Genomic DNA, 26,304 nt, shown 5'->3' with positions numbered 1-26,304 from the left:
GTAACTATTTTTAGATCATAAAAAACTCGCCATTGTCATACCATAATTTCCCATAGATTTGACTCGACAATTTAAAAATCCTTCTAGCTTTTCGCTGAGGGGAGGGGGGGCAAACTGCGGTTCTTCTAGTTGTAAAATTCCCTCAAAATTGTAAAGGCTACCAAGAGTACCGTTTATAATAGACGTTTCTCTTTTTTTCTTTTCTTTGTTTAGGTCAGCATTTCGTTTATGACGACGTACCGTTACCACTAGACATAGAATCCGAAAAGTTATTTAACAAAAAAAAGACTGATATTGATAAATATTGTGCTTGTGTTATTTGTTATATTTCCAGTATTAAGTTGATTATATATATATCACCGTTTTGTTCTATACAATTCTGTTATTGCTGACTTCCATTATTTACCGTTTTTGTATTGAAATAATTTTGAGGCTGTCTGGTACACTTGTATTTTCTGCAATTGGCTCTCTGCCCACCCCTGTTTTAGCCTATTCAGCTACGTAAATGTGAAAAATCACGACAACTTGGTAGAAAAAGGACTTCCATTTTAGGAAGGGAATTTAGAAAACTTTCGGTGAACTCGAAACATTCCCGCCCCGACAGTTTCATAAGGGTAGCTGCTGGTGGCGTAAGGGGTTACATCTTTTTGAACCTATAAATAAAAATAGAAACGTTTCTCGTAAACAAAACAAATTCTAACAAAAATGGCAAAGAAAAACAACAAAATTAACACGATTAATCAAGCCACTACTCGGTGGGTGACTGGCTTGTATGCTTTTCGTGCGCAATATTTCGGCAATCTCGCGTATATACACCGCGCATTGCACTAATCAAGATACAATACATTAGAATGTCATTGCATATAATGAAATTTTAACTGAAGGACAATTTCAAACAACTGGGTTTTTAATTTGCGAACGATTTAAGTGCATTGTTAATTGATTTTGACTTGAAATAATTTTGACCTGACGTGCAAATTTAGACCAAATTTTTTTTGAATCGCCCAATAATTAATCACTTAATTATATTTTTTAAGCATATATTCAATTACAATTTACATTTGTTAATTGTGCCTGAGGAATCTATTTTCTTCACAGCCATGGACATAACATACGCATTAGGGTTGGTCAAATAAACACTTTTTTGTCAAATTTCAGTGGGGACCCCTTGGAATTGTTAGGTTTCGTCTAAAATCCCCACAAAACAAATCTGAGCCCGTTTGGTTCAGTATTGACCGTGCTATGTCAATTTGAAAATTCAGATTTGGGCTAAAAGTTTTGAAAAAATAAATTATACTCCCCCTGACCTTTTTTTCTTCTTTTTTTACATTGCTTTGCAATTGAATAGCTATAAATAAACCTGTTTTGCAGTAAAAATGTGAGTAGTCATGGTACAAATGTCACATTTCAACAACATTTGTTAGGCTGTTTTGTACGAAAAATGGCTTTTTAGCACATTTTTTTGAACTTTAAATAAGTAATTGATATAATTGTGTGAAGACTAAAAGCACTATTTTATTGATTTGTCATCTGTGCTGCATCTACTTTATTTTAAAATTTTAAGCCATTTTTCATACAAAACAGCCTAACAAATGTTGTTGAAATGTGACATTTGTAGCATGACTACTCACTTTTTTACTGCAAAACTGGTTTATTTATGGCTATTCAATTGCAAGGCAATGCAAAAAAAGAAAAAAGATTTATAGGGGGGGAGGGGGGGATAATTTATTTTTTCAAAAATTTTCAAATTGACGTAGCACGGTCAATACTGAACTAAACGTGCTCAGATTTGGTTTGTGGGGTTTTTAGACGCAACCTAACAATTCCAGGGGGTCCCCACTGAAATTTGACAAAAAAGTGTTTTTTTAAACAACCCTTATAATACGCATGCATACCCAAAAAGTGCACATGCTTTTTTTTTTTTTATTCACCCAGTAGTTATATAGCACCATTAATGCGCTGTCGTCCTCTATAATCATGATTTAGTTGAAAATAAGTTGCATTCTATACATTGTAATTAAAAATAAAGTACCGCACGTTTAGGATCGGACCACATATAAATCAAATCGTTTTCTTTTTGTGTAAATTAATTGAAATCTAACAAACGTATATAATATATATTACCACCAATGGCTGAAATTGCAATATAATACTGTAACGAACAAACCTTTCTCTGTTTTAATAGTAGAATGTCTGGGAGGTAAAGGTTTCCGCAAATGACGCAATTCACAGTCTCCAAAACTTCGGGGGCAATGGAGGTAACAATAAACAGCTCCTGTGTTTCAGGGTCGACACCTCTAACCACACCCAAACCAAGACATAAAATCGCGGGTGATTTGTGCAACAGTTCTTCGTCGTTACAACCCTGTTGAATATGACAGACTTGGACAACTAGATTTATTTTAGCTTTTTAAAATTAGATTATAATTAGAATTCGGTCGTTTGGAGTTTTCTCAAATTAGATTAGAATAACTGAATTCCTAGAAAATCAAATTTGAACTAGAATTTTATTTAATTATTCACAATCAATTTAATTCAAATCGCAAATTATTCTAATAAGAACGTGAATGGTAGGTTCCAATCAAAGATTTTTATAACTGAGAGACTAAATGCCGTTAGACAAAGTAACATTTTCGGTAAAATTCGAATTAGATTAGAATTAAGCCGCATACTCCTCTAATTCGTTATATAAGGGAACTAGAAACTATCTAGTTGCCCAAGTCTGGAATATGGGTATGATGGTCTGGTTTAATATTACAAACAAATCTAATAAACCACGAGATCGTTGCTAAAAGTCTTATAGGGTTAAAATATACGAACCTTCAATGGATAAATTTCATCGGATACTGAGCAAAGGCCCACGACCGCAGTGTTTAAAAGCCTATAGAGATGTTTCCTTTTAATAGGACAACTGGTTGCGTTAAAAAACTTTAGAGTGTTGACAGAAACTCTGTAGGGCTTTATACGTTGCAGTCGATCTAGTAGGGAGTCACTACTATAAACAAAAGTATTGCATTTAAATAGAAAACTAAACAAAGTTAAAATAATATTAGGAAATTTAAAAGCGTTAATTATCTACAATATTTAGATTAGCATACGTTATCGCATATATACTTACTTACCCAGAATATGAATGTTGATCTTCTGGAAAATTTGCCACAAGGTTCGACAGATAGTTCAAAAGTGCCATGTTTCTTAAATCCGGTGCCATGTATTTAATTCTATGATACAACGTTTATTATTTAAAAGTTTGATGCGCTTATCCATTGCCTGATTTCAAATAAACATTAAATTTAGTGACCAAAATGTTGTCAGTGAAGTATGAAAACATTTCAAGTCTTAACTTGTACAGCTAATTTTTTTAGTTACATAGTTATGGTTAACCGACTTACAACTTTGGCGCCGTATATTGAACAGAAGAAACTAAATGCTTAAACTTCTGCCAGGTCTTAAATTTGATTGTACTTGTAGCCCAGCCGTTTGCACTGCACACAAACTCATTGGATAAGGGTGTTATGTTCTTAGATTCCTTGTCAGAGGAAAACTGTACCACATGCGAAGGCTGGGTCTGTGAAATAAGGTATGTTATATTATGTCAGTTAATAATACTTAAAAAAATCGAAAATATGCTTTTCTCTTTTTTACATCTATGACTAATAATTTTTAGCTTTTATGAAGTATACAAATGTGTGCGTCTGCAAATAAATATTTTTGAAATAAGCATTAAATTTTAAAGTGAAAATGATCGCTATTAAAATGCTGAAGTAGGCTGTGCACAATTTCATTCACAATGCTGCAGAATATAAAAACATAATCTATGGAGCTCTGAGCTTGTAAAGTACTCCTAACTCAAGATCGCAACACTAGCTGACGGACCATGAAAGGTATTAATTTGATCTTCTGACTATAGCAGTGGTTCCCAAACTGTGGGGCCCAGTACTGGGCCACCAAAGGGTTTTAGCTGCTGTGTTGGAGATAGCAGTACTTGTAAATATAAAGTAGTGCAACTGTCTTGAAGTTGTGCAAGATATTCGCTGTGCTCTGTCATCAACAGATGACGGACCATGAAAGGTATTAATATGATCCTCTGAATATGGGATAACCTACTGCAACTTATATTCATAGATCAGATAGTGTGTTGCAAATAATATGTCAAGATTAAGTTCAATGCAAATTAGTTACACAGCCAGCCTTATTAAAATTAACTGATACATGAAACAATGAAAAGGCGCCTCGAATCTTTGTGAGCTTAAGAACTCTCACTGCTTGCTACATCTAATTCTTTTTATTTAAATTAATCAGGATATCTTGCAAATGATTACTATTTCTTTGTCTCATTTATAAATAGAGTTAAAATAATGTGTAAAGCAAAAATAAAAAAATGGTTCAAGACTAAAAAGATAGTTGTTCCGAAAAGTATTTACTCTAAGTTAAGGGCAACACAAAATAGAAAGATTAAAATTATTTATGTGAATTTACGCATACATTCGCAAAAAAAAAATATTTGTCCCCATTAATTGCAATTATAATGCTACAAAAAACATTTCGAAAATTGTTTTTGTTGTGCTACACTTAATTAAACAAACAAATATTCAAATTGGCATACATACTATTCTTATAGTGTCAACCAAAAGTTGTAAACCCAAAGCACGATTCCATCCCATTGTGTTGACTATGATTGGCACAGTGACATTTCCATGTAAATTATTCCACAGCTGCAGGAGGACATTCTTTATACACTCTATATATCTGTCTGGATCGCCTAAAAACGTAAATAACATGCCTATTTTAGTAAAGATTTTTGTTGCAAAAAAGGTGATCAAACCGATTTGAAGCAAAATAGTTGATTTAAAAATACCTACATGTTATTGTTTTTTTCTTACTAAAATATGCTTAAAATTAGGCATTCTCTCAGTTATAAGTTGTTAGAAAAAGACAAACCCGCTGGCGTGTTGTTGCCATAAAAACAGGAGTATACTGGCTGTTGCTGGTGTGAATGTGGCGGACCTAATAGGGGTTGGTTGCATTCAATCTTGTTAATGGAAAGTATACCAGAAGGGGTGAACTCAGTTTGTCCGACATCACACTCCAGATAGTACACAGAAGGAAACCTAAACAACCAAAATACAATTGGAAATATAATATTGTAATCAAAATTTTATAACTAAAGTAGATGATTTTGGGGAGTATAACGTTTCTATAACTATATCTCATGTTAAAAGCTTGAATTACAACAGCCCATTGTATGACAAACATAAACAATCCTACTAATACTAAATTGTATATGAACCTGTTTAACAGATGGTTGATTAAGTATCTGTTGAAGGTGGATTTTCCAACATTTTTTCCTCCTGCGGTTACAACAACCAGGTTGCTAGATTCACTAGAGTATGTCAGGATTTCTTTGACGGAATCTTTATAACATTCATGCTCATTAAAACACCTGTGGAAAATGAAAAAGACAAAGTTTATTGCTGAGTATTGCTTGCTTTTATTTTTTCTACACATCAGTCAGTATAAATTTAAATACAAATTTAATCGAAAAGCTTTATAATAGTCGGAAATGTGTTAAAAATAACCTGAAATGTGTTTTTATAATAACCGAAAATGTGAGAACATTAATATTTGACTTTAAAAACTGGCAACAATATGTTGCCTAGGCATTTATATATCTTGTCAACTTTAAAGCAAACCTAATTCCGTAAGCTAAATGTTAGACTAGGGGGCTACTGATACTTAGTATTTTATTCCGATATATAAATAACCTTATTCATCTGAAATTTGCTTTAGTGTTAAGTTTTTTTTTACGTAAAATTTCTTGAAAAAAATGGAATTTCAAAGAAGAAAGTTCTGCAATGATTGTAAATCATATCTTATACCTCAAACATATATTATTTCGATAAAAATATAAAAGCCATAATATTTGATAAAAGCGACATTTGGCAATTTACAGACATTTCAGCAATAACTCATGCCATCATCAGTGTAAAAAACCAAGTGAAGATAAAAGTGTTAAAACGTAAAAGAAAAGGAAAAAAAGACAAAACTTGTCCAACAGGCCCATAAGTATTGCAGAAGAAAATTTACTGAAACGTGGATTAGATTATTGTTTTTTCCCTTTGAGGATTAACATATCAAATGTGAGAGTAGAGTTTGAATATATTTATGGAATTCGACAAATGCTATCCAATGCTGAACGTATCCGGCTTAAACAGAAATTGATGACGCTTAACAACAAGTATATTTCAGCATTCTTCATTAACGGACGCAAACACGATGCTGCAAAGAAATTACGTAACGACAAAAACATCGTCATTTCAAAACTGGACAAGGGGAATGGTGTAGTAATTATGGACAGAAAAAACTAAAATAATAAAATGTTAAATGTTTTAAATGACCAACAGAGGTTTAAAAAATGTGATACCGATGACAACATAACAAATTTGATCAAATTCCAAAACTGTTTACGGTACATGAAGAACCATGATGCAATCACAGAACAAGATTATCATCAGATATATCCAACATCAGCAGTCACTATATGGATTACCAAAAATTCACAAGGATAACAACCCCTTACGGCCAATTCTTGCATCAAGTGGTTGGTTTAGTTACACGTGTGCGAAGTCGCTGAATGTTACCTTATCGTCACTTCGCTCGCATTCAACAAACATCAAAGATACCTTAGAATTTATTTTGATCATTCGTGGAAAAGATTTTAAAGGTAAGATCATGGCAACCTTTGACGATAAAAGTCTTTTCACTAACATTCCAGTCGACCTGGTCATTAAGCTCATTCTCGAACTAGTCTTCACAGATGGCGTGACTGACATCAGGGGACTTAACAAGAGCCGTTTGAAAAAGCTATTGGAATGGACAACCAGGTGCACCACTCTTCAATTCAATGGATCGTACTATAAGAAAATTGATGGCGGAACGTATGTATGAACTTTGCCATAGATCAGGCCTTATAGAAAACCACCAAGAAAGACCAACCTGAAGTTCTATGTAGGTATGTGGACGACCTTTTTCTTGTGTTTTCAAATTCAAATTCTTTAGAACGTTTTTTCACCACCATAAACGCTATCCATCCTAACATTGTGTTCACCAGGAAGTTGGACCTAATGGACTAACCTATTTAGATGTACTTTTACAACACGGTAACCAAGGCCTTCTTACCAAAGTTTTCTGCAAACCGACTCACTCGGGTACTTATGCCAACTGGTCCAGTTTTATTCCCTTTACGTACAAACGGAATTTAGCTAACGTCCTTTTAACCTGGGCGTATAACATAGCCAGTTCATACAAAATCATACACGCTGAGTTTGCCACAATAAAGAACATGTTGTTGGGCAGTGGATATCCCAATACATTTGTAGACCGTGCTATTTCACAAATCCTTACTAATCGCCACCATAAAAGGATTCGGAAATCAAGCCGGTTGTAGATGTGCGTTGTAGCGTAATGAAACTTCCATTTGTCAGACCTGTTTCACAGCACATAAAACGTGAAATCCAACGTTTTATTCAACGAAGCACAAAGGATAAGCTAAGGTTTGTTCATGAAACGTCAAAGCTGGCCGCCTGGTTTGCCCTAAAAGACTCACCATCGCTACTCCACAAAACCAACGTGGTGTATCGACTGCAATGCAGCTGCAACCAGACTTACATCGGCCAAACGCAACGCAACCTATAGACCTGTATGAAAGAACACCAGTCGTCACTAAAGTCGGAAGTTTGTGCCCATTTGCTCGCGAATCCAACACAGAAGGTTAATTTCAACAAACCGGAATTATTGGGTTGGCGGCATGACAAATATCGCCTTTTTTGCTGGAATCGCTGATGAGCCAACACCACAAACCTGAACTTAATATAGATACAACCTCGGTACCTTTATATCTTTTTAATACCTAGCGCTACGCATTGACCCATACATCGCCTTTTTTCGGTGCTATTTTTGTCTTTTTTTCCTTTCTTTTTACGTTTTAACGCTTTTATCTTCACTTGGTTTTTTACACTGATGATGGCATGAGTTATTGCTGAAACGTCTGTAAATTGCGAAATGTCGCTTTTATCAAATATTATGGCTTTTATATTTTTATTGAAGTTCCACTTGGTATCAAGTATCAGCTCTAACTGTGACTTTTACAAAACAAAAAGGCAAAATTATATGAATACTTGTCTTTGAGAAATTTGACACTAAATGACACTCAATTACCATTAACCATAACACAAACTTGAAAAAACACCTTTCGGTTTCACAAGACCAGCAACCCGAACATAGATTATTGCTAGATTCAACATCGTCTGGTCTTAGAATGTATAGATCCGGAAATCCAGGCAGAGCATCAACTGGCATGGTTTCAAACAAAATAACTGTATCAAATTTTTCAACTGTTTCTGAAAGAACAACACAACTTTTACATTTTACCTACTGTTATTGTAATGCACTGTTAAATTAGCTATCACACTTGCATGGTATGGGTGAAAGATTAAAAATAGAATTGTTAATTTGAGCTATATTATGATAATAAAATATAAACCCTTGTTGAAGGTACATTTTGAAATACAAAGAACAAAATTCAACGCTTTATGTTAAAGCAGATTTTCCTGTTTTCAATTACAATGCAGTAGAGCAATCCAATGGAATTTCGTACTATTTTACGTGGATCATAACTGGTGTTAAAATTAAAAAAAGTCAAGCAGGACACACCTTCAATATTAGGGAGATGGCAGTTTTTGTGTGTGTTTGAACCTGTAATGCCAAGTTCTTCGTTAGTGTGAATACGCAAAACGGTAGCAGGATGAGAAAGGGGTGCAAACAATCTGTGCACTGATCCAGGCTTAAACAAGAATCCATTGATTGAAAACACCCCTTTTATTGCAGTCAGTTTGGCACATCCATGAAGTTTACAGTAAGTCTGCAGAAAAAGTGTAATGTTTACCCTGATATATATACTATACACTATACATTTTGTTGCATATATAATAAAATGGTCAGAAGTTAGGGTAAAACAAAAATATTTTAAAGGGTTTATTTCGCTTTGCTAATTAACTGACATCACTTTAATTAAAATAAGCATCACATACGATTAAAATTACAGCAAGCTACTCCAAGACTAAACGTAATAGCTTGTATCAAGGTTTCAGTCACAACGTATCATAGAAACAAAATGTGAGGCAGCTATGTCTGCAAGTTAAATAAAGCCTAACTCCCATAATAGGGAATCACTTATTTGAACAACTTAATGAATTTCATACAAAATCTACAATTTGGTACATTTGTTAATAGTACTTTAGGAGGTTATTTAGTGCACATGCATGCTCATGACATATACATGCATACACACAAAGTGCACATTCGTTGCACATTAGCAAGATGTGTACAACTTTTTTTGGAGGGCCTGTTTCCTACAACAACCACAAGTACAGTGGCGTTTATAAACATGTAAAGTTAATTCCACCTTAGAGTGTTTTTTTGAAGCCAGTAGGACTTTAGAAGAATCAGGGTCAAGGGCGATGATTGAAAACTCAGATGTGGATTCTTGTTCAGAAATCAACTTTCCTGGATTTTGCTTTTCCTTAAAACAATTTAGTTTTCTAGGTCATAACAAGAATGAAATAATTCATTTAAACTATAAATGTTTATCAGTCAAGGTTGTCACATGGCAGTCCAATTGTTTTTGATAGCTACCAACTTTTCATTTATAACAGAATATTTTTCTTTTAAAAAAAATATTTCATGTTACCTAGTTTTACAGGCAACATCACTAAACAAAAAGAAGCATAAATTAGTATACACATAGTAAAATTAAAAACTAAAAAAAACATTTAGAACAGTTTAATGGCACAAATACACAGTTTATTAATTTTACACAATTGGGCACTGATTTTTTAGAAAAATACAGTTATAATATATATGTATATATATCTGTATAAAAAACTTTTCCATTACCTGGTCTAAAACTTGCAGCAATTTCAGCTTTGTTATTCTATCCGAATCTTGATGTTTCTTTTTTTTTGAGACAGAATTACTAGATGATATTAATTTACTTGACTTTTGGTGACATTTTGCAGTTTGTTTTCTTTTAAAGGAAGGCATTTTACTATGGGGTTCTGCATAAAGTAAAAACAAGTGAGTGTTAAGAACAATTCCTAATTCAAGTTGTTAAATTATAAAAATGAAATAGTTATGACCATAGTCGGGCTATAAAAACAAATTATTAAGACCATTTGGGTCGAGCACCCTTTAACAATGACAAAAACATTAGACCCCCTTTAACAATGACAAATCTACTGGTAAAAAAGTCAACCATATATTGAGCTTTATATTCCATGACTAGGGGGACTTACTACTCTTTTTATCACTTTTTATACATTACTGAGCAATCAGAGGCGACTCTATATTTTTATGTGTAATTAAAAGTATGTATCGCTTCAGTAGGATAACAAAAATATTTTTTCTTGCCCCATATTTAGAACACTCTCCAACCATCAAACTTCATACGGTTCACCAAGTTTATTTTGTGTTTCGCTGAACATCTTTGCAGTTGCCAATGTGTGTCCACTAAATATCTATAAATCCTGTTACAGTTTGCTTTGCTATTGCACTTATCTTTCCTAAAAAGTGTATGCTACCACTTGCCGGTCCTGGTTTAATTATGTTGTATTGTATTTTATTACCATACCGCTTTGAATTGTCGATCCGCTGATAAAATAGTATTTTAAGTAGTTTAGGTTAATTTATTAATTCAATGCTTCAGTGATATCGTAATGACTCTTATTCCTAAAATAAATCACTAGAACTCAGGAGAAGGTACATTTCCCAAAATGCACAAGAGCAGGAACATTTGTCGCATTTATAAACGAATGAAAACAATGAAACTAAAAGTTAAAGTTATTTTTTTCTGCATTTAAAATTGACATTTCAGTGGCTATTTTGGAAGTCATAGTTAGCAGAAGATGCTAAGCACCCTTGTAAAAACAAAAGTCAGCCCTTATGATGATAAACCCTTTATCGCATTTGCATATAACTTTCTAGGGCATCGTAAGAGTGTGACCGTCTACTGTTTGTACAATTAGCTAGTTTATTTTATTCCATCACAAAGGTTGCAGGGTAGAGAACTAGGAAGCTAGTCTGGAAAGTATGGCAGATCTCTATAAGATCTCACAGGTGCACAGCCGAAAAAATCTTGGTGACGGGTACCAACAAAGGTAAAAAAGTGCACCTCGGGTGCAGTTTCAAATTTCCGGGTGCACTTTATGATTTTCGGATTGTGAACTCAGTATTGCATACATGCGATAAATAAGGGTGAACAAAAAAATGTATTTGTAGTTCAGATTTTTTTCGGGGTGAACTTTATAAAGCTGAAAAAACAACTCGCAGGTGCACATGCTATACTTTCCAAAGTGGCTATGAAGGAGACCACAGATAAGTGGTCTGGCCTAGCCAGTGACGGAGGCAGTCCATCTCAAAGAAAGTAAGGGGTGCTGGTCTAGAAGCCTACCACAGTTATTAAATCAATGCATAATATTTGGGTGAGGGTGAGAGTTAGCGTTTGGGTATGGGTGCGTCAAGTATTATTATATTCATTATTTATTAATAATACTTGACCCACCATAACCCGCACCCTAACCCAAGTAATTTGCGTTGTGGTAGGATTTTAGACCAGCGCCAAGTAAGGAAAATAAGCTAACACAACAAGAGCATTTAATACAATAAAACAAAAATGTGGTTTGGTGTCGTAGATATAGTGTACGGCTAGCCTATCGACCAGGGGTGGGCAATTATTTTTAGCTGCGGGCCGCATGAGAAACCTAAAATATTGTGGCGGGCCGGGTCAAACATAGGATCTGAAATACATACAATATGACGTCGTACTCTAACGGTGTAAAACAAATAATCAACCAATTTGTTATTATGTTTAGAGTTGTGCGAAAATGTGAAATTTAAGTGGGATTTAAAAAAGGTCACAAAACGTCGCGCGAAGTGTGAAAAATTTGCGACTATGTTTGTTTGAAAATGCAAACTTTAATTTAGATTTAGATGGTACGTGAAACATTGAGCACCGACTAAAAATGTACATTGCTTGATATATTAGATTAGTTAAGTTGTGGAGCGCATTGACCCAAAACTTAAGATTAAAATACGTGAAAATTTCGTACGAGAAACTTATCTATTTGTTTTTTCTTCTTTTTTAAAACTTTAAGTTACCGATGTGTTACAAAGTTTAACAAACTTAGCCTAATATTTATATATATTTTAAATATTAGGCTAAGTTTGTTAAACTTTTGTTGGAGAGAGTGTCACTGAGCAGAGGACGTCATTTGTCCGTGAAGTTGCCAAAAAATCGCTCGGACCATAGCAAACACAGAAGAGATTCGAGCGAAGCGCGAAAATAATTTCCGTTTTAGCATTTAGAACAGGCTAAAAATTGAATTTGGCGGGGTCTTGACAAGATCTGTCATACATGCCCTGGTTTTCGGTTAGCCCATGTATTTTATTGAAAATAAGCCGCGGGCCGGATTAAACTGCTTGGCGGGCCGGATCCGGCCCGCGGGCCGTATGTTGCCCAGGTCTGCTATAGACAGACAGAGACCAGAAGCTACACAGCACCAAAGCGCTAGCACAAAAAAAATAAAGTAAAAATAAACGTATTTACGATCAAAATTGAGACATGGATCAGTACAATTTTAATGCTGTTTTACCGCTTGCCACAAGGTGCTACTTTGGTTCTTTAAAATACGTACTGTTATGGGTAAATTTATGTCCCTATTCGCTTTTGCTGTTAGTAATTGGTAAGTATTTATTCGTAAAACACTTTTTAAGCTTCTTTTAGCCACAAATAATGTTTGCGTGGGTTACGAATACTTGGGGAGTCCCTATATTGAAAATAGCACGACTTTGCTCAACTGTGACGAAGCAATAAGATTTACATTTTTAGCCAATCGGAGTTCCAAATAAGATTGCTTCACGACAGCCCACCCCATCCGTCAGAAATCAGTGCAGTTCTAAGCAAAAAGGTCTACGACAATCAGTGCATTCAAAGGATCAAAAAGTCCGACTTTTAGACTTTTAAGGTCTTGGATAACGCACTAATTTGCATTGACAAATGTGCATAAGAAGATTAAGCTTAACGATACTTGACCCAACCAAACCCAAACGCTAACCAGCGCCCTAACCCAAATAATGTGCGATAATTTAATAATTATAACGCTTCAGGCCCCAATACCTCAATTTGTGACGTAATAATCTTAAATACAATGGACGAGAAACCATCCCAGTTTGGGCTTTTTTCCCCAGCATTTAAAGAATTATTAAAATAACGCACATTATTTGGGTTAGGATTCGGGTTAGCGTTAGGGTTTAGGTGGGTCAAGTGTTATTAATCCTATCTCACATTTTTTGTTATCTTTTCTGAACTTTTAATGAATATTTTTAATTTATCTTCGCCGGGAGTTTACCTAAAGGTCCAAATCAGTGCATTGCCAGGACCTCAAGGTCTAAAAGTCGAGACTTTTCTGCCATTGGATGCCCTGATTGTCGTAGACCTTTTTGCTTAGAAATGCACTGATTTCTAACGGATCGGGTGGACAGCCCATGTTATCCATAGTACATATTTTCATTATTTAACAATCATCATTTCAATGTTTTTTAAATGTGATTGACCCACCAAGCAAGAAATCTATCGCTTATCCTAATAATTACCATTGCAAATGAATAGTTTTATCACGAGGTCTGACGTATTTGGTAAACATCACGTGATAATGCGTAGGTTTTTGTCTCTTGTTATGCATTCGACTTGAATCGAGCTGATCACGTAACAGTGTCTGAAATTGTGTGAATTATACTAGAGAATATATTTCTTGCCTGTAACGAAGATACGTATCTGAATTATGTCTATCAGAACCTTAAAAAGTGGATGGCTTCTTCGGCAAAGTAAGAAAATTTGCATTGATCTTCTGTATATGGGTCGTTAATATTTACCAAATCTATAAAGTAGTCATACAGCCATTTCTAACATCCCGATTTTCTGTTATATTTTAGGTACAGTTCTAAAAAGATGGAAGAAAAACTGGTTTATTCTTTATGCTGATGGAAACTTTGCATATTATGAAGACGAAAGCCTTCGAGAGAGACACGGGAATTTTAGTATTTATACTAATGGCAAAAAAATTGAAACTGCACTAGAATGTTCAGGTATTTAATAATCACATGTTTTATTACACAACACTGAAGTTAGTCTACTAGTTCTTATTTATGTTTCAATCTTGTTATGCAGTGGAACCACCGGAAGGTCATAACTATGGATGCTTGCTAAAACTTGTTGGAAAAAATGGAGATGATGTGATTGTTGCTGCATTAAACTCCGACGAGGCTTTGTAACTTTTTTATGTCTCTTGTTTATTAATATTATATGTCGGTTATAAGGGTTGGTCAAAGTCTATCCTAGATTTTATAGTTCGACATCCCTCTTTGAGGCATTATTGCAAACCTTATTTAGTAATATAAAATCCCTTCATAGTATAGTCACATAAAGTCCTTTATTGACTGAGTCTTAATTGATGCTAAATAATTCACATTTAAAAAAAATTGAGCTCCTTGTCTTTGTTGTTTATTGATAGAGCTTGGAAACTGATGCTGGAGGAAATGATTGTTGTTCATCAGCAAGTCAGACCACCAGTTCAAGCACCATCCACCACAGTTTACACAACTTCACGATATCCTTATCGGGGAGGATATAGATGTCCCGGTACTACAACAATAACCACGTATTACCCAGCACAACCCAATCCCGCATACTACCCAACACAGCAATACCAAGCCCAATACCCAATACAAAGAAACATTCCCCCACCTGGTCAAACACAATCAAGTGGAAAGCAAGTTCAACAGCCAATGTATTACAATCCTACCTATGGCACACCCATGCAAGTGATGTACAACTCAGCTGGGCAACCATATTACAGTAAGTTATTTGCCAAATTTGTAGTCATAATTATGCAACCTTGTTGAATGGGGAGACATTTTGACTGATTCTTGTAACACAATTAGGCATGGCATAAAGCATTTCAGAACATCAATATTTCTATTTTATTACCTTATTTGTTGCTCAGTCTTGCAAAATTAGTTCGTGATTGAATAATACACCCATTTGACCAAAAGTGGCACCACTGAATCATAGTGAACGTTTAAGTGAACATTGCAAATCAACAAACATTAGTTGGGACATTGTTTCTCTATATGCAGATGCTTGGTATCCTTTGGATAACCACAAAAGCAGTATAAATAATAAATTGAATATTTTTCAGTAAACCCGAACTCGCAAGTGGTGACAGTAATCCAAAATGATGACCCTTACTACTACCGCCGGGGAGATATGTTCTGGGGAGTAGCTGCTGGTGCAATGCTTGGGGCTGCTCTGTGGTCCCCTTTCTTTTTTTTTTAATTGTTTGACTTTTATTTCTTTTGTACATTTAGTGTTATCTGTGATTGCTTGGTGTGTATGACATGCTGCCTGCTGTAAAGTTCTGTACATGCTTTTTTCAAGTGCAATCTTTGCCAATTGTAATAAATTACTAAAACATGAATTGTGGCAGCAAGTTTATTTGCACCAAACAGGAAATTAATATAAAGCATTTTCACAATTTAATTTAATAAAGCTCAAGTATTATTTTTTCAATGTGGCTCCTCAGAAATTGATGATCGCTCTCAAACTAAAAAGAAACAAACAAAATAAACACCTATAAACGTATCTTAAGAAAGATGGTATTTAGGTTGTATGTTATACTTCAATCGAATGTTTTAGAGGTTAGATATGATTTGATAGTTTACAAAACTTGAAATTAGCAAACACCGACAGAAATTCAAATATAATATTATGATTTAGAAAAACACTTTAAATAATATAACTTTGCTTACCTTTTTCCTTCATGCATAAGGTCAAATGATTTGTTTATTTCACTTAAAGGTAAAGTGTGAGTTACAAACTCATCAATTTTAAGCTTCTTGTCTTGGTATGCCTGGACCAAAAGTGGAACACTGTCCACACTTTTATATCCTAATAAAAAAGTAAACGATAATACCTTGTCAGATGCTACACTCCATGTGCATGTATGGCAGAAACTAAGGTTCTTAAACTATATATTTGTATATATGTATACAACCAGGGTTTTCCGATTTATTAGAAACAGGGCATAGCTAATGATTGTCTGTTGGATCTTGTTACTAATTTTTTTTGATGTTTTTTTTTTTGAAGTTTATCTTACCACCAAATGCAGTTCCCTTCCAACTTCTTCCAGTGACCAAGTAAAAAGGCCTGGTTGAAATCTCTTGACCCCTTCCAGCTACACCTATAATAACGGACACTCCCCATCCCTTGTGGCAAGAATGTAATGCTGATTTCTGTACATTAAAAAACATTAGGGCTTTTTAAGGGACAGATTTCTCAGTTCATGTTTGCACAAAGCAATAGTGTTAACCGTATGTATTTTCAAAAAAACATTGTATATTACTTGTACAAGATGAAATATACTTAACGACAGCCATTTGATAGGGTCTAGGTATTTACAGTGTTGTAATGACTTAAGTCAATGACTTGACTTGACTTAAGTCATTCGGGCAAATGACTTGACTTGACTTAAGTCTTTTGGGCAAATTACTTAGGTTGAATTGAAGTGCTTTCTGTAAGTCTTTTTTTAATAAAATTGAGCTATTTATCCAAATGTTTGCCCATAAAACAATTTGTTTGCTATAAGTTGCGTTATTTTCCTTAGTTTAGTTAAGTTATTGCTCATAATCGTACGAGATCAAAACTTCCAATAGTTCAACGTTTTATTTTTACGACAAGGTCGTGACTTGAAGTTGACTTGCTCTAATTATGACTTGGACTGGGACTTGACGTGTTATTTATTCAAAAAGACTTGACTTGGACTTAAGTTATTTTACAAATAACTTGACTGGGACTTTAAGTCATTTCAAAATGACTTGTTTACAACACTGAGTATTTACACTTAATATGGTAACCACACTACAAAACATTGCCTTGAACAAAAATGAGCTATAGTAAAGCATAGTTTTCAACAAATACTTAAACTAAAATCGTTAATTTTAAAACACACAAACGATTAGATCAGAATGTAACAAAATTTTTGTTCCCATCCTGGAAGTGTCATTTCCTTATTAGTTAGGTCTAGTAATAACAAAAATCTCAAACTTTGCAAAAAAAAATGTTTTCTTACTCTTGTTTGGTAATTTATTCATAGACAAAACAGAATGCATTTGCAAAATACTTGCAACTTCCTGAGGATATAACTTAAGGCTCGATCTCATGAATTTGCAAAGAAAATTCATAATTTAAGGACTAAACCGCAAAAGCAAAGTGAAAAAATGCAATTTTTCAAACATTTTGTTCATATAATTAATCAGGATATGTTGGTTAAAACCAAGAAACAAACAAACATTCTCTTGTGTGTGTGTTATTTAACTACCATTGTTTTAACGTTTCCAATGCATTCAAATGTGTAGTCACAGCCACCATCAGTCATTCCAACAATTGTATCTTCTATAGATTCTTTCAATTCAAGTGGATTTAAACAATCAGTAGCCCCAAATTCCTGAGCTTTACATAAAAAAAGACAATTGGGGTACTGTTGAGTTGGTAATACCTTACATACAAGTGAGTCTTACAATCTAAAAAAAACTTAGTGGCATGTTTTACCTTACAAAGCTGTATTCTTAGCAAAAATTAAGGTTGCTATAATGTGAATTATTGCCATGATTAGCATCCAAACCTTGCAGACACTTTTGTTAATCAATCTAATAATTTGTATTCAATTTAAACAAAAGCATGATTAAAAGTCTGTGCACAAAATTGAAAATCAAGGTTAGTGCTAAATGCAAAACAGTGTGTAGTCCACAATGCATTTTGGCCAAATAATAATTACCAAGTGGATCATAAGAACCTAACGATGTAGGAGAAAAATCTCTACTTACCAACAGCAAATTTCTTTGGGTTTATGTCAACAGCAAATATTCTTGAAGCTCCAGCAGCTTTACAACCCATGATTGTAGCCAGACCAACTGCTCCAAGACCCCATACTCCACAAATTGAACCTTCCTCAACCTGCATGAATATGGACTAGTCTCAAATTTGCACAAAATGCTATATTAGGAAAATTCAAACATATGCACATATTTGATTTTGTACACATTTTATATTTATTAAGGGTTATGATGACAATCTGGCATGATACAAATGTTATTAATAAATTATAATTCATCATTATTAAAAAAAACATTGTTGTGATGTATGGCTGTTTTAAATTCACTTAAATGTACAGGAAAGATGTGTATTGTGTTAACATTCACCTTTGCAGTATTCATAGCAGCGCCATACCCAGTAGGTATGCCACAACCCAAAAGGCAAACTTTGTCAAGTGGTGCACTCTTATCAATCTGCAAACAAAGGCGATCGAGGAGTGTATTAAGCTTTTGTGCTAAGTCTCATATGGCAAGATATGGATTGTATCGGGTTAACTGGTGTCCTACCTTGCAGAGAGAAATATCAGCCACCACAGTATATTCGCTAAAGGTTGATGTTCCCATGTAGTGAAAAACCTCTTTGCCACGGCATGTGAATCGCGAGGTGCCATCAGGCATTAGCCCTTTACCCTATAATAAAGTCAATGATTAATCCGAATAAGAATAGATTGTCTGACTATGCCATTTTAGCTCCACAAATAGGGGTCCTTTGAAAGGTGTGTAAAGAGTTACTGTGTGGTGACTGGTGACTCAAATACTGAGAAGAGGGTTGCTTAATATTTTAGTCAAAGAAATATCATAGAAATGCTGATACAAACCAGATACTTTCTTACAAGCAAAATATTGTAAAACAAATTTCATAAACTTGAATTGAAAGTTGATAAAAGTATGTAATAGTTATTTGATAAATTAACACATCAAAAACTATGCTTACTTGGGTGCTACGAATCTTTTGACAAAGATTGGTTTTAGAATTTTTACAAAATTTGCACTCTCGACACTGTGGTATATACAGAGGAATCACATGGTCACCTGTCAACATTAAAGATATAATACACACCATCACAGGATATTGCTGAAAATGTATCTTTTTTATTATAAATCTCACATTTCGAAAAATTTTATATTTTATAATTCATTTCACACTTTACCTGGTTTAAAATCAGTTACTCCTTCACCAACACTTTCTACAACACCAGCCCCTTCATGACCGAATATAACAGGAAATGAAGCCTCTGGGTCCTCTCCACTCAACGTGAATGCATCTGTGTGGCAAACACCAGTTGCTGCAATTTTGATGCGCACCTTAAAAAAAAAAATTTTATATTGATGTACTTCATGAAATAAAAGTTTGAGAATCTTCACACTAGCACTACCAGACATTTACAAAAATAAAAATAATTACTTCATGGGCTTTAGGTGGTGCAACCTCAACTTGTTCAATGACAAGTGGTTTCTTGGCTTCCCATGCAACAGCTGCTGAGCAAGTGATCACCTTTTAAAGTGCAACGTAACAAATGTAAATCACACATAATTTTTATACCAAACTTATGCAGTATAGCCATGTCAACATTCTGTAAATATTTTAATATTAGCATATATTTAGGTTTTGACAGGAGTTACAGTGCTTAATCATATCCAAAATGGTTTTGAGATATTATTTAAATTTCAAGTTATGTGATAATCAAAAGTAAAGATATATGTATATACTCACCTTTCCTGCAGTTTCACAAGCCATCAGGAAGTTTTAGGATCAAGGAAATATTGAGTAATCAAAAAAAGTATAAAGTTTAAGGATATTTTATCGCCAATTAGACAAAACCTGGTCCCAGCAAGTGAAATACACTGTCCTTGTAAAGCCCTTATCACAAAATTTGTATTAATGGCAAGCCATACACCATATACCAGTGTTACAATGACTCTTAGTGTACTTCTGTTATTGTTCAATTAGCTTGAGCTGGCCCTGGTCAATTAGATAAATGATTTGACTATACTACGCAAGGTATTTACACCATATACTTAAAACTGTAAGCGCTTTAAATGACCACTTTTAATGAAAGTTTTTTGTTAAAAAAATTTTATTTAGATTATTTATTATTAACTATAAAAACAATCTTTTTGAATGTTTGCTATACAAAATATTGAAAAAAATAAAACGTGCACACCATTTTTTAGTTTAACATTGCATTTATAAATCAATGTCCCACTTGACAGTTTGGTAAGTACGACAAGTGCAACAACGAGTGCTCTTCAACAGACCCACCCCGCCATTTCATTGAAAGCGAACTATGCTGAATTATGTGAATGTACGATAAATCTATAAGCGACCTGACAGTAAGCTCTTTGAAATGCTACGACAGTTTGTTTAGTTTCGATTTAGTGGAGCTCTGATAGCACGGTGGTCATGTCTTACCTGTTGAAATATACACATGAATATTAATATTTAGTCATATTACTATCTAATTGTCGAAATTTCATGCTAAAATTCTCACAGTATGAACAAACTCTTCAAAAATAATTATTGCTCATAGTTATTATAAATCAGTCTCAGCAAAATGGTAATATTTACGTATATGAATATTATTTTTTTCTTTAAAGGTTTGTGTATTGCTAATATACATATAAAAGCCAAATAGTTTTTGGCCAAATGAGGCCAAACTGTCACCCTCGTCTGTTTTTTATACTTTTAGGTTTGACAACGTTTGTTAAATTAACGCGTTATAAAACTGACATAAAACATTGTATAACTAAGCATATTTTTGGTTTATTGCAAAGCTTTGTTTAATTTTGCCTTCACAGTACATGTTTGAGTATCCTATTAAATGCCACACTCCCTTACGTAGACATGTGTACTGACATAGAAATCGTAGTAAATGTGTGCAACAAAGCAAGAAAATGCGGCAATTACCACGTGACCATGTCAGTACTACGATTCTATGAATGAACGTTTGATCATAAAATGGAAGCGTGAAAGAAGTCCTTAATTCCGACAATGTCTATATCAGTGGTTCCCAACTGAGTGGTGGTGTTATTTGTAATGTTTAAGAGTGCCGAGAAATTTTGGGGAATCTTCAAAAATAAGATTTTTGGTTAATTGGTGAGTCCTTTATAACCATTTTATTTATTAGAGAGCAATAAATGTTCTTGTTCCTACGTTGTGTGAGTTGATGCATGTTTTTCCAGTTTTGTTTATTGTAATTGTAGAAATCAAACTTTGTAACACTCGGCACTTCTTTATATTATTGCTTGCGTATTAAATGTCGATAGTGGACGTACAATTTTCGCGCGGTATAAAGCAAAAACAGTTTAGAAACGGTACAGGTGATCGGGAATCATGGATGAACAATGGATATCGAGGAACTCTGTTGTCGATCATCGTCACTGTCCATCGTCTGCGGCTGCTGGTAGGATGACGCAAAGTTTTGCTATTGGTCGCGTCAACGTTCCAGATGTTATCACCACAGCGCTGTGGACAACGTCGTGTTTGTTCGCGTACAATTTGACGACACGCAAGACCCCGAGGTGTAATGTGGTCCATCAAAATCTAAAGACATTCAAAAACGAAGTCGTTCTTTCTTAAGTTTGCGTTTTTGTCGTGTCACTTCCCTTTCGTAATTATAGTACGCGGGTACTCGACCAACGAGCGCCTCCAAAATGCATCGGCGGCGAATTGTAGGCTACAAGTCAGTAGCGGTGTCGGAAGTAGCAGTCTTGAATAGGTAACAAGAGGCGGAAGGCCGATCGACGGGTTAATCTTCAGCAGGGTGCTTAAAAGTGGTAGATCTTCTCCGGTTTCTAAGGGAACTTTAGACACATCTTCCACTTATGTGAACAGTGTGGGAATCGCGGACACCACTGTGCTGCAGAATTTTGTTGAGCTTCAAGTCGATGAAATCGACCGTTCTGTCAATATGTATGGTGTATCGATTGATGTAGCTGCAGTAGTCCATCGGGACGCCGTCAAACTTCTCAACTATAGGTTTCGGTAGAAAGCGTTTGGCAACTCTGCAACAATGATGTTTGTAATCACGTGGGAGTGACCTTGTATTGTACAAGCTCTCCACGGGGGCTTTAAGATGTCATGGTTCATTCGCGGGACAATAAGGAAAGATGTCGACGCTTGGCTTATATCTGGTCGAGCGTTGGGTCACGTGGCGGTAATCCGGTGTGTGGCTTGTAGTAGTAGAGAAATCAGGAACTGACGACCGTCATGACGTCGTAATTGCAGAGGAAGAGGAAAGACGTGAAGTTGTTGGACGCGGAGCATGGGCAAGACTAGCCGGACCGCTCAATCTTGTCCTGAAGTTGCGCTTCAGGACAACGAGACAGAGGAGTAGCGGGCACTTTTGGTCTAGCTATTTTTCCATAATCAGTACGGTTACAGCCAGTGGTGGGATTCAGCCGGTTCGCACCGGTTCTATAGAACCGTCTTACGAAACTTTATGAGATCAGCGAACCGGTTAACATTACTGGTTACTGTCAATGGATTTTTGCATCTTATTCTGTACTTTGATTTTTGAGATCCAAGTAGCTCACGTGTTTGTTGTTTTCATAAGGTTTAGTGGTCAAGTTCGCACGAAACAGTTTGCACATAATACATTGTGTTAATTTTTGTAATTGTAGTAATTTTCCTTTTGTGGTTGTTTGTATGAAACTTAATTGTTACGTCATAAGTACAAGCAATGAGACGACTGCTGCTTTTTAGTGTGACTGTTAGCAGTGATGGAATTCACTTTAGCCAGTTAGCAGTACGCAGCATTCCCTGGTATCTTGGGTTGCATCCTGTTCTTGCAACTACTTTAAATATATCCCGAAAATGTGACTTTTGTGATGCAACCGGCTGAGAAAAAAAATTGAATCCCACTACACTGGTTAAAGCTGTTTTTATAAGCAAGCTTGATGGCTGCGTTGCTATTAGTGTTTAATTTTAAAGGTATTTGTAGCAAGTGGGTAGATTAATGAGTCTCTATTAAATGCTCTTGCCCCTATCAATCTCCTACTTCTACAATTGGTGTTGCTGTAGTCTGATTACAAATCCACACAGTTTTTGTTGGCTGGTGTTGAGCAAGCCAGCAAGCAACAACCGCTCAGTGTATTGGCTGGACACAAACTGATTATATTGATATAACGCGCTGCTTATACAAGGTGAAAAATTGCATGAAAAAATGCGACATTTTACAGCGGCCTACTTCTCAAAAGGTGCGGATGTTTTACCTGGTGATTACTCATATCGTTTGTTTACAGTATATGGCGAAACAGCACATCTATCGTGTGAACTGTGCGGTGGCTGTTTCACAGGTGAAAAAACGGAAGCTTTGGTAAGCGATGTCGCTAAAAGGTTTGTTTATAGATTATTCGCGACAAGGGCAATGGAACGCTAAAAGTTGTGCATGTACAATAAAGATTCCACTACACGTGGGTATACATTAACGACGCTACATATTCTTGGTTGAGTTGTTTGAAGTAGTATAGCTAAGTGTACATTTAGATTAGTGTTGGGACGAGTGAGCTATATTTTGTTGAACAACTCTTTCAAATTAAGTTGTTGTAGGAAGAATGAAGTGTCATACTGAGAGCGCGCGAAGCGCTAAAGTGTTATAACTTGAGTTATCCGCAAAGCATTGATTTTCGATTATAATATCATTATAATATTTCAATTGCAAAAGTATGGCTAAAGCTAAGAGAAAATACAACGAAGATTTTATGGACTATGGATGCACTTTTTTAGAGAGAGGTGGTGGGAAGTAGTCACTATGTGTCATTTGTTTTAAAACACTCTCTAATGCTTCCATGAAGTACCGCCAATTGAAGCAACTTCTTTCGAACGTCCACGAGGCATTCGCTAACAAAACAAGGACTTATTTCAAATCAAAGCAGCCAGCTTGAAACAAATGAAACTAGACAGTACAGGATATTGTCAAACCCATTCCAAGACGATAGTGACTGCATCTTATACAGTTTATCTACAGGCGGCAAAGACTAAAACAACATACAAGATCGCTGAGACACTGATAAAGCCCTGTCTTGTAGAGTGTTGATATTTTGTTGGGTGAGGGTTCAAAGTCTAAAATAAAGCAGGTTTTCTTGTCCAATGACACTGTTAAATCCCGTACCGATATTGTAGATATGGCCTGTGATATCAAATCATAACTCATCACAATTACCAAAGCGTCTTCTGTGTTTGGATTACAGCTTGATGAGTCTGCTGATGCTGCAAATCTTTCTTTACTGATGTTGTTTGTTTGTTTGGTATCTTCGCAACTAAACATTTAGAAAAGACAATATTTTTTGCTGCCCTTTGCATACAACGACATGTGCTACAGCTAGCGGAACACTTTTTTATAACAGAAAAATTGAATTGGAACAAACTTGGAAGTGTTTGCACGAATGGGGCACCTACTATGCTTAGGGTGCGATCTGGCTTTTCACAACCTATTAAACAGAAAAATCCCAACATTATTGAACGAACTCCATCATACATAGAGAAGTGTTGGAATAAAAAAAACTATGCTACAGCCACTTAACCAAGCACATGATTGTGCTATTAAAGCTATGAATCACATAAAAGCGAGTGTCCTTAATACACCACTCTTTCGAAAATTCTGCCAAGATAAGTAAGAGGAGTATGATTCTTTCTGGTTTCATACTTCTGTACGCTGGCTCTTAAAAGGAAACATGTTAATTCGACTTGTGTGTTTATTACCAAGGTTCTTTGAATTTCTTGAGATGCAACATAAAGAAGAATTGACGGATACTTTAACAACAATGTTTCAGAACAGTGTGGTATTCCTAGCAGACATGTTTTCTTATTTGAACGAACTGAACCGGAACTTGCAAGGTTTGAATGCAAAAGGTTGCAGCTTATATTGCAAGCTTAACCTCTGGAAAACAAAATGGTTATCTTAAAATTGGTCACTTACACTATTGATGTCGTTCTTCACATTAAATGTTGTTTTTTCTAAATGACGATTTTTATATTTTTAGTATGGCCAAATAGCAAAATAAATAAATCAGACTTTGGGTAATGGGACTTTGATCTGGACAGAAATGGGTAATAAGGGGAAAAAAGCTTAAAAAACCCTGGTCTAAGAGAACACATGCCGGCGACAGGCGGGCAAACTTTGCTATTTATTATAAGAGATACCTAATAGTCGTAATAGGTCTACGTCGGAACAACTTTTAAATCCGTCGGAGTAAGCCCTAGATGGTCAGAATTAGGCCTATACGACCTTATACCTAAGCCCAAAATCTACCCCTTATTTCAGGGTTGGCCAGCCAGTCAGCGACCAACAGCCACACTTCTGGGGTTCTAACCGCAGAGTAACACCTCACAAATGGGCAGGAATGACTAAAAAAAACGCCGTTTTTCATGCACATCCTGCATCTTTGTTGAACCAGATTTATTTTGAATGTTACGCACCAAAATAAAAATTTCCAATACATTACTGTCATGTGTGTTTATATAGTTAATTCAGTTATGATATTTTTTTAAGGCAGGTTTGCAAAAGTCAGTAACCAAGTAAATCGGCGACTTAACCGAAGTAGACTTAGGCCTACAATCTAACAAAAATATGAAATTCAACACGATCCAAAGAGTTGCATAAAACCGGTAAACGAGCTTCGTGTTGGCCACCGTACCTAAGTATATACATTACTAACACTAACACCCCTAATAATTTTAACGCTAACCCAATTTCCAACCCCTGCAGCTGCAATTACCCTCACTAACGCCAGTCAGTGGCAAACAATTGTGTCGTTGGTTTTATAATTTAGTCTGCTTTAGACAATGTTGTCCTATAGGTCTTATTGTGTGTCCTCAGCCTTATCCTGTGCCCAAATATCAGTAGCATAATAAAAAATATCAAACGTGTCCACTGTTGATAGTAGGCACCTGTGCAGATATTCTCACAGTACAATTCCGAAAGAAACTTAACTCTTTATTTATTTAAGTAAAAAACTACCCCAAGCAAAGTCTTATCAAAAAAAGGTAAACCAAGATAAAAACTTCCGAGGCCCAGAGTTTTGGGGGTAAACACGCAATGTTCAGTAGTAGGTCCTGATGAACATCAAATACTAAACTCTGTTAAATATCCAAGATTGCTACAGCATCGTTTTTTTCTGAACGACATAATCGATGCTTAATTTTATTTAGTAGAAGATTGATCAGTGTAGCCGCTGTAGCGTATTTTACTACATGTTTTAACGCTACATAGTAAAATGAAAATCAGTTAAAATACAGTCCATTTCTTGTGCCATTTAATT

General features: G+C 35.2%; 3 protein-coding genes across 4 annotated transcripts; 1 reads left to right on the top strand and 2 right to left on the bottom strand.

The window, feature by feature from the left end:
* Positions 1-439: 439 nt before the first annotated feature.
* Positions 440-10,507, bottom strand: LOC146159932 (polynucleotide 5'-hydroxyl-kinase NOL9-like). 2 transcript variants are annotated; one of them, XM_083385416.1, is made up of 12 exons: positions 9,955-10,507; positions 9,464-9,580; positions 8,713-8,920; positions 8,249-8,399; positions 5,291-5,443; positions 4,942-5,111; positions 4,611-4,762; positions 3,393-3,568; positions 3,123-3,221; positions 2,821-2,992; positions 2,168-2,365; positions 440-653 (listed from the first exon to the last, which is right to left on the bottom strand). In XM_083385416.1, exons 1-12 carry the CDS (start codon positions 10,099-10,101, stop codon positions 549-551), a joined length of 1,848 nt encoding a protein of 615 aa, XP_083241542.1. In that variant the 5' UTR covers positions 10,102-10,507; the 3' UTR covers positions 440-548. The 2 variants fall into 2 exon arrangements, with proteins under 2 accessions (XP_083241542.1, XP_083241540.1); XM_083385414.1 differs by having other exon boundaries at positions 443-653; positions 2,821-2,995; positions 9,955-10,506.
* Positions 10,508-13,801: 3,294 nt separating this feature from the next.
* On the top strand, positions 13,802-15,590 carry LOC146159931 (pleckstrin homology domain-containing family B member 1-like). The gene is made up of 5 exons (XM_083383731.1): positions 13,802-13,938; positions 14,047-14,199; positions 14,282-14,381; positions 14,625-14,968; positions 15,312-15,590. The coding sequence occupies exons 1-5, from the start codon at positions 13,896-13,898 to the stop codon at positions 15,446-15,448; spliced, it is 777 nt and encodes a 258-aa protein (XP_083239857.1). The 5' UTR covers positions 13,802-13,895; the 3' UTR covers positions 15,449-15,590.
* On the bottom strand, positions 15,568-20,723 carry LOC146159930 (alcohol dehydrogenase class-3-like). Its single transcript, XM_083385772.1, has 11 exons — positions 19,757-20,723; positions 19,448-19,537; positions 19,194-19,347; positions 18,977-19,074; positions 18,550-18,672; positions 18,370-18,456; positions 17,995-18,124; positions 17,490-17,620; positions 16,269-16,404; positions 15,922-16,060; positions 15,568-15,716 (listed from the first exon to the last, which is right to left on the bottom strand). The coding sequence occupies exons 1-11, from the start codon at positions 19,778-19,780 to the stop codon at positions 15,692-15,694; spliced, it is 1,137 nt and encodes a 378-aa protein (XP_083241898.1). The 5' UTR covers positions 19,781-20,723; the 3' UTR covers positions 15,568-15,691.
* Positions 20,724-26,304: the final 5,581 nt, after the last annotated feature.

The sequence above is a fragment of the Ascidiella aspersa genome, chromosome 3 (genome assembly GCF_963924565.1).
Source record: "Ascidiella aspersa chromosome 3, kaAscAspe10.2, whole genome shotgun sequence".
Classification (NCBI taxonomy): domain Eukaryota; kingdom Metazoa; phylum Chordata; class Ascidiacea; order Phlebobranchia; family Ascidiidae; genus Ascidiella; species Ascidiella aspersa.
The sequence above is the reverse complement of the archived record's forward strand: the minus strand, read 5'-3'. Positions and strand labels throughout refer to the sequence as shown.

What these genes read in the sequence shown, in the direction of transcription:
- LOC146159932 (XM_083385414.1), bottom strand. Translation starts at nt 10,101, where the DNA reads ATGCCTTCCTTTAAAAGAAAACAAACTGCAAAATGTCACCAAAAGTCA. An exon ending in TGCTGCAAGTTTTAGACCAG is followed by an intron (nt 9,581 to 9,954) that starts GTAATGGAAAAG and finishes AATTGTTTTAAG; the next exon opens with GAAAAGCAAAATCCAGGAAA. An exon ending in GATCAACATTCATATTCTGG is followed by an intron (nt 2,996 to 3,122) that starts GTAAGTAAGTAT and finishes TTTTGTTTATAG; the next exon opens with TAGTGACTCCCTACTAGATC.
- LOC146159931 (XM_083383731.1), top strand. Translation starts at nt 13,896, where the DNA reads ATGTCTATCAGAACCTTAAAAAGTGGATGGCTTCTTCGGCAAA. An exon ending in TTAAACTCCGACGAGGCTTT is followed by an intron (nt 14,382 to 14,624) that starts GTAACTTTTTTA and finishes GTTTATTGATAG; the next exon opens with AGCTTGGAAACTGATGCTGG. An exon ending in AGCTGGGCAACCATATTACA is followed by an intron (nt 14,969 to 15,311) that starts GTAAGTTATTTG and finishes AATATTTTTCAG; the next exon opens with TAAACCCGAACTCGCAAGTG.
- LOC146159930 (XM_083385772.1), bottom strand. Translation starts at nt 19,780, where the DNA reads ATGGCTTGTGAAACTGCAGGAAAG. An exon ending in CTGATATTTCTCTCTGCAAG is followed by an intron (nt 18,457 to 18,549) that starts GTAGGACACCAG and finishes CTTTGTTTGCAG; the next exon opens with ATTGATAAGAGTGCACCACT. An exon ending in CTGCTATGAATACTGCAAAG is followed by an intron (nt 18,125 to 18,369) that starts GTGAATGTTAAC and finishes ATATTCATGCAG; the next exon opens with GTTGAGGAAGGTTCAATTTG.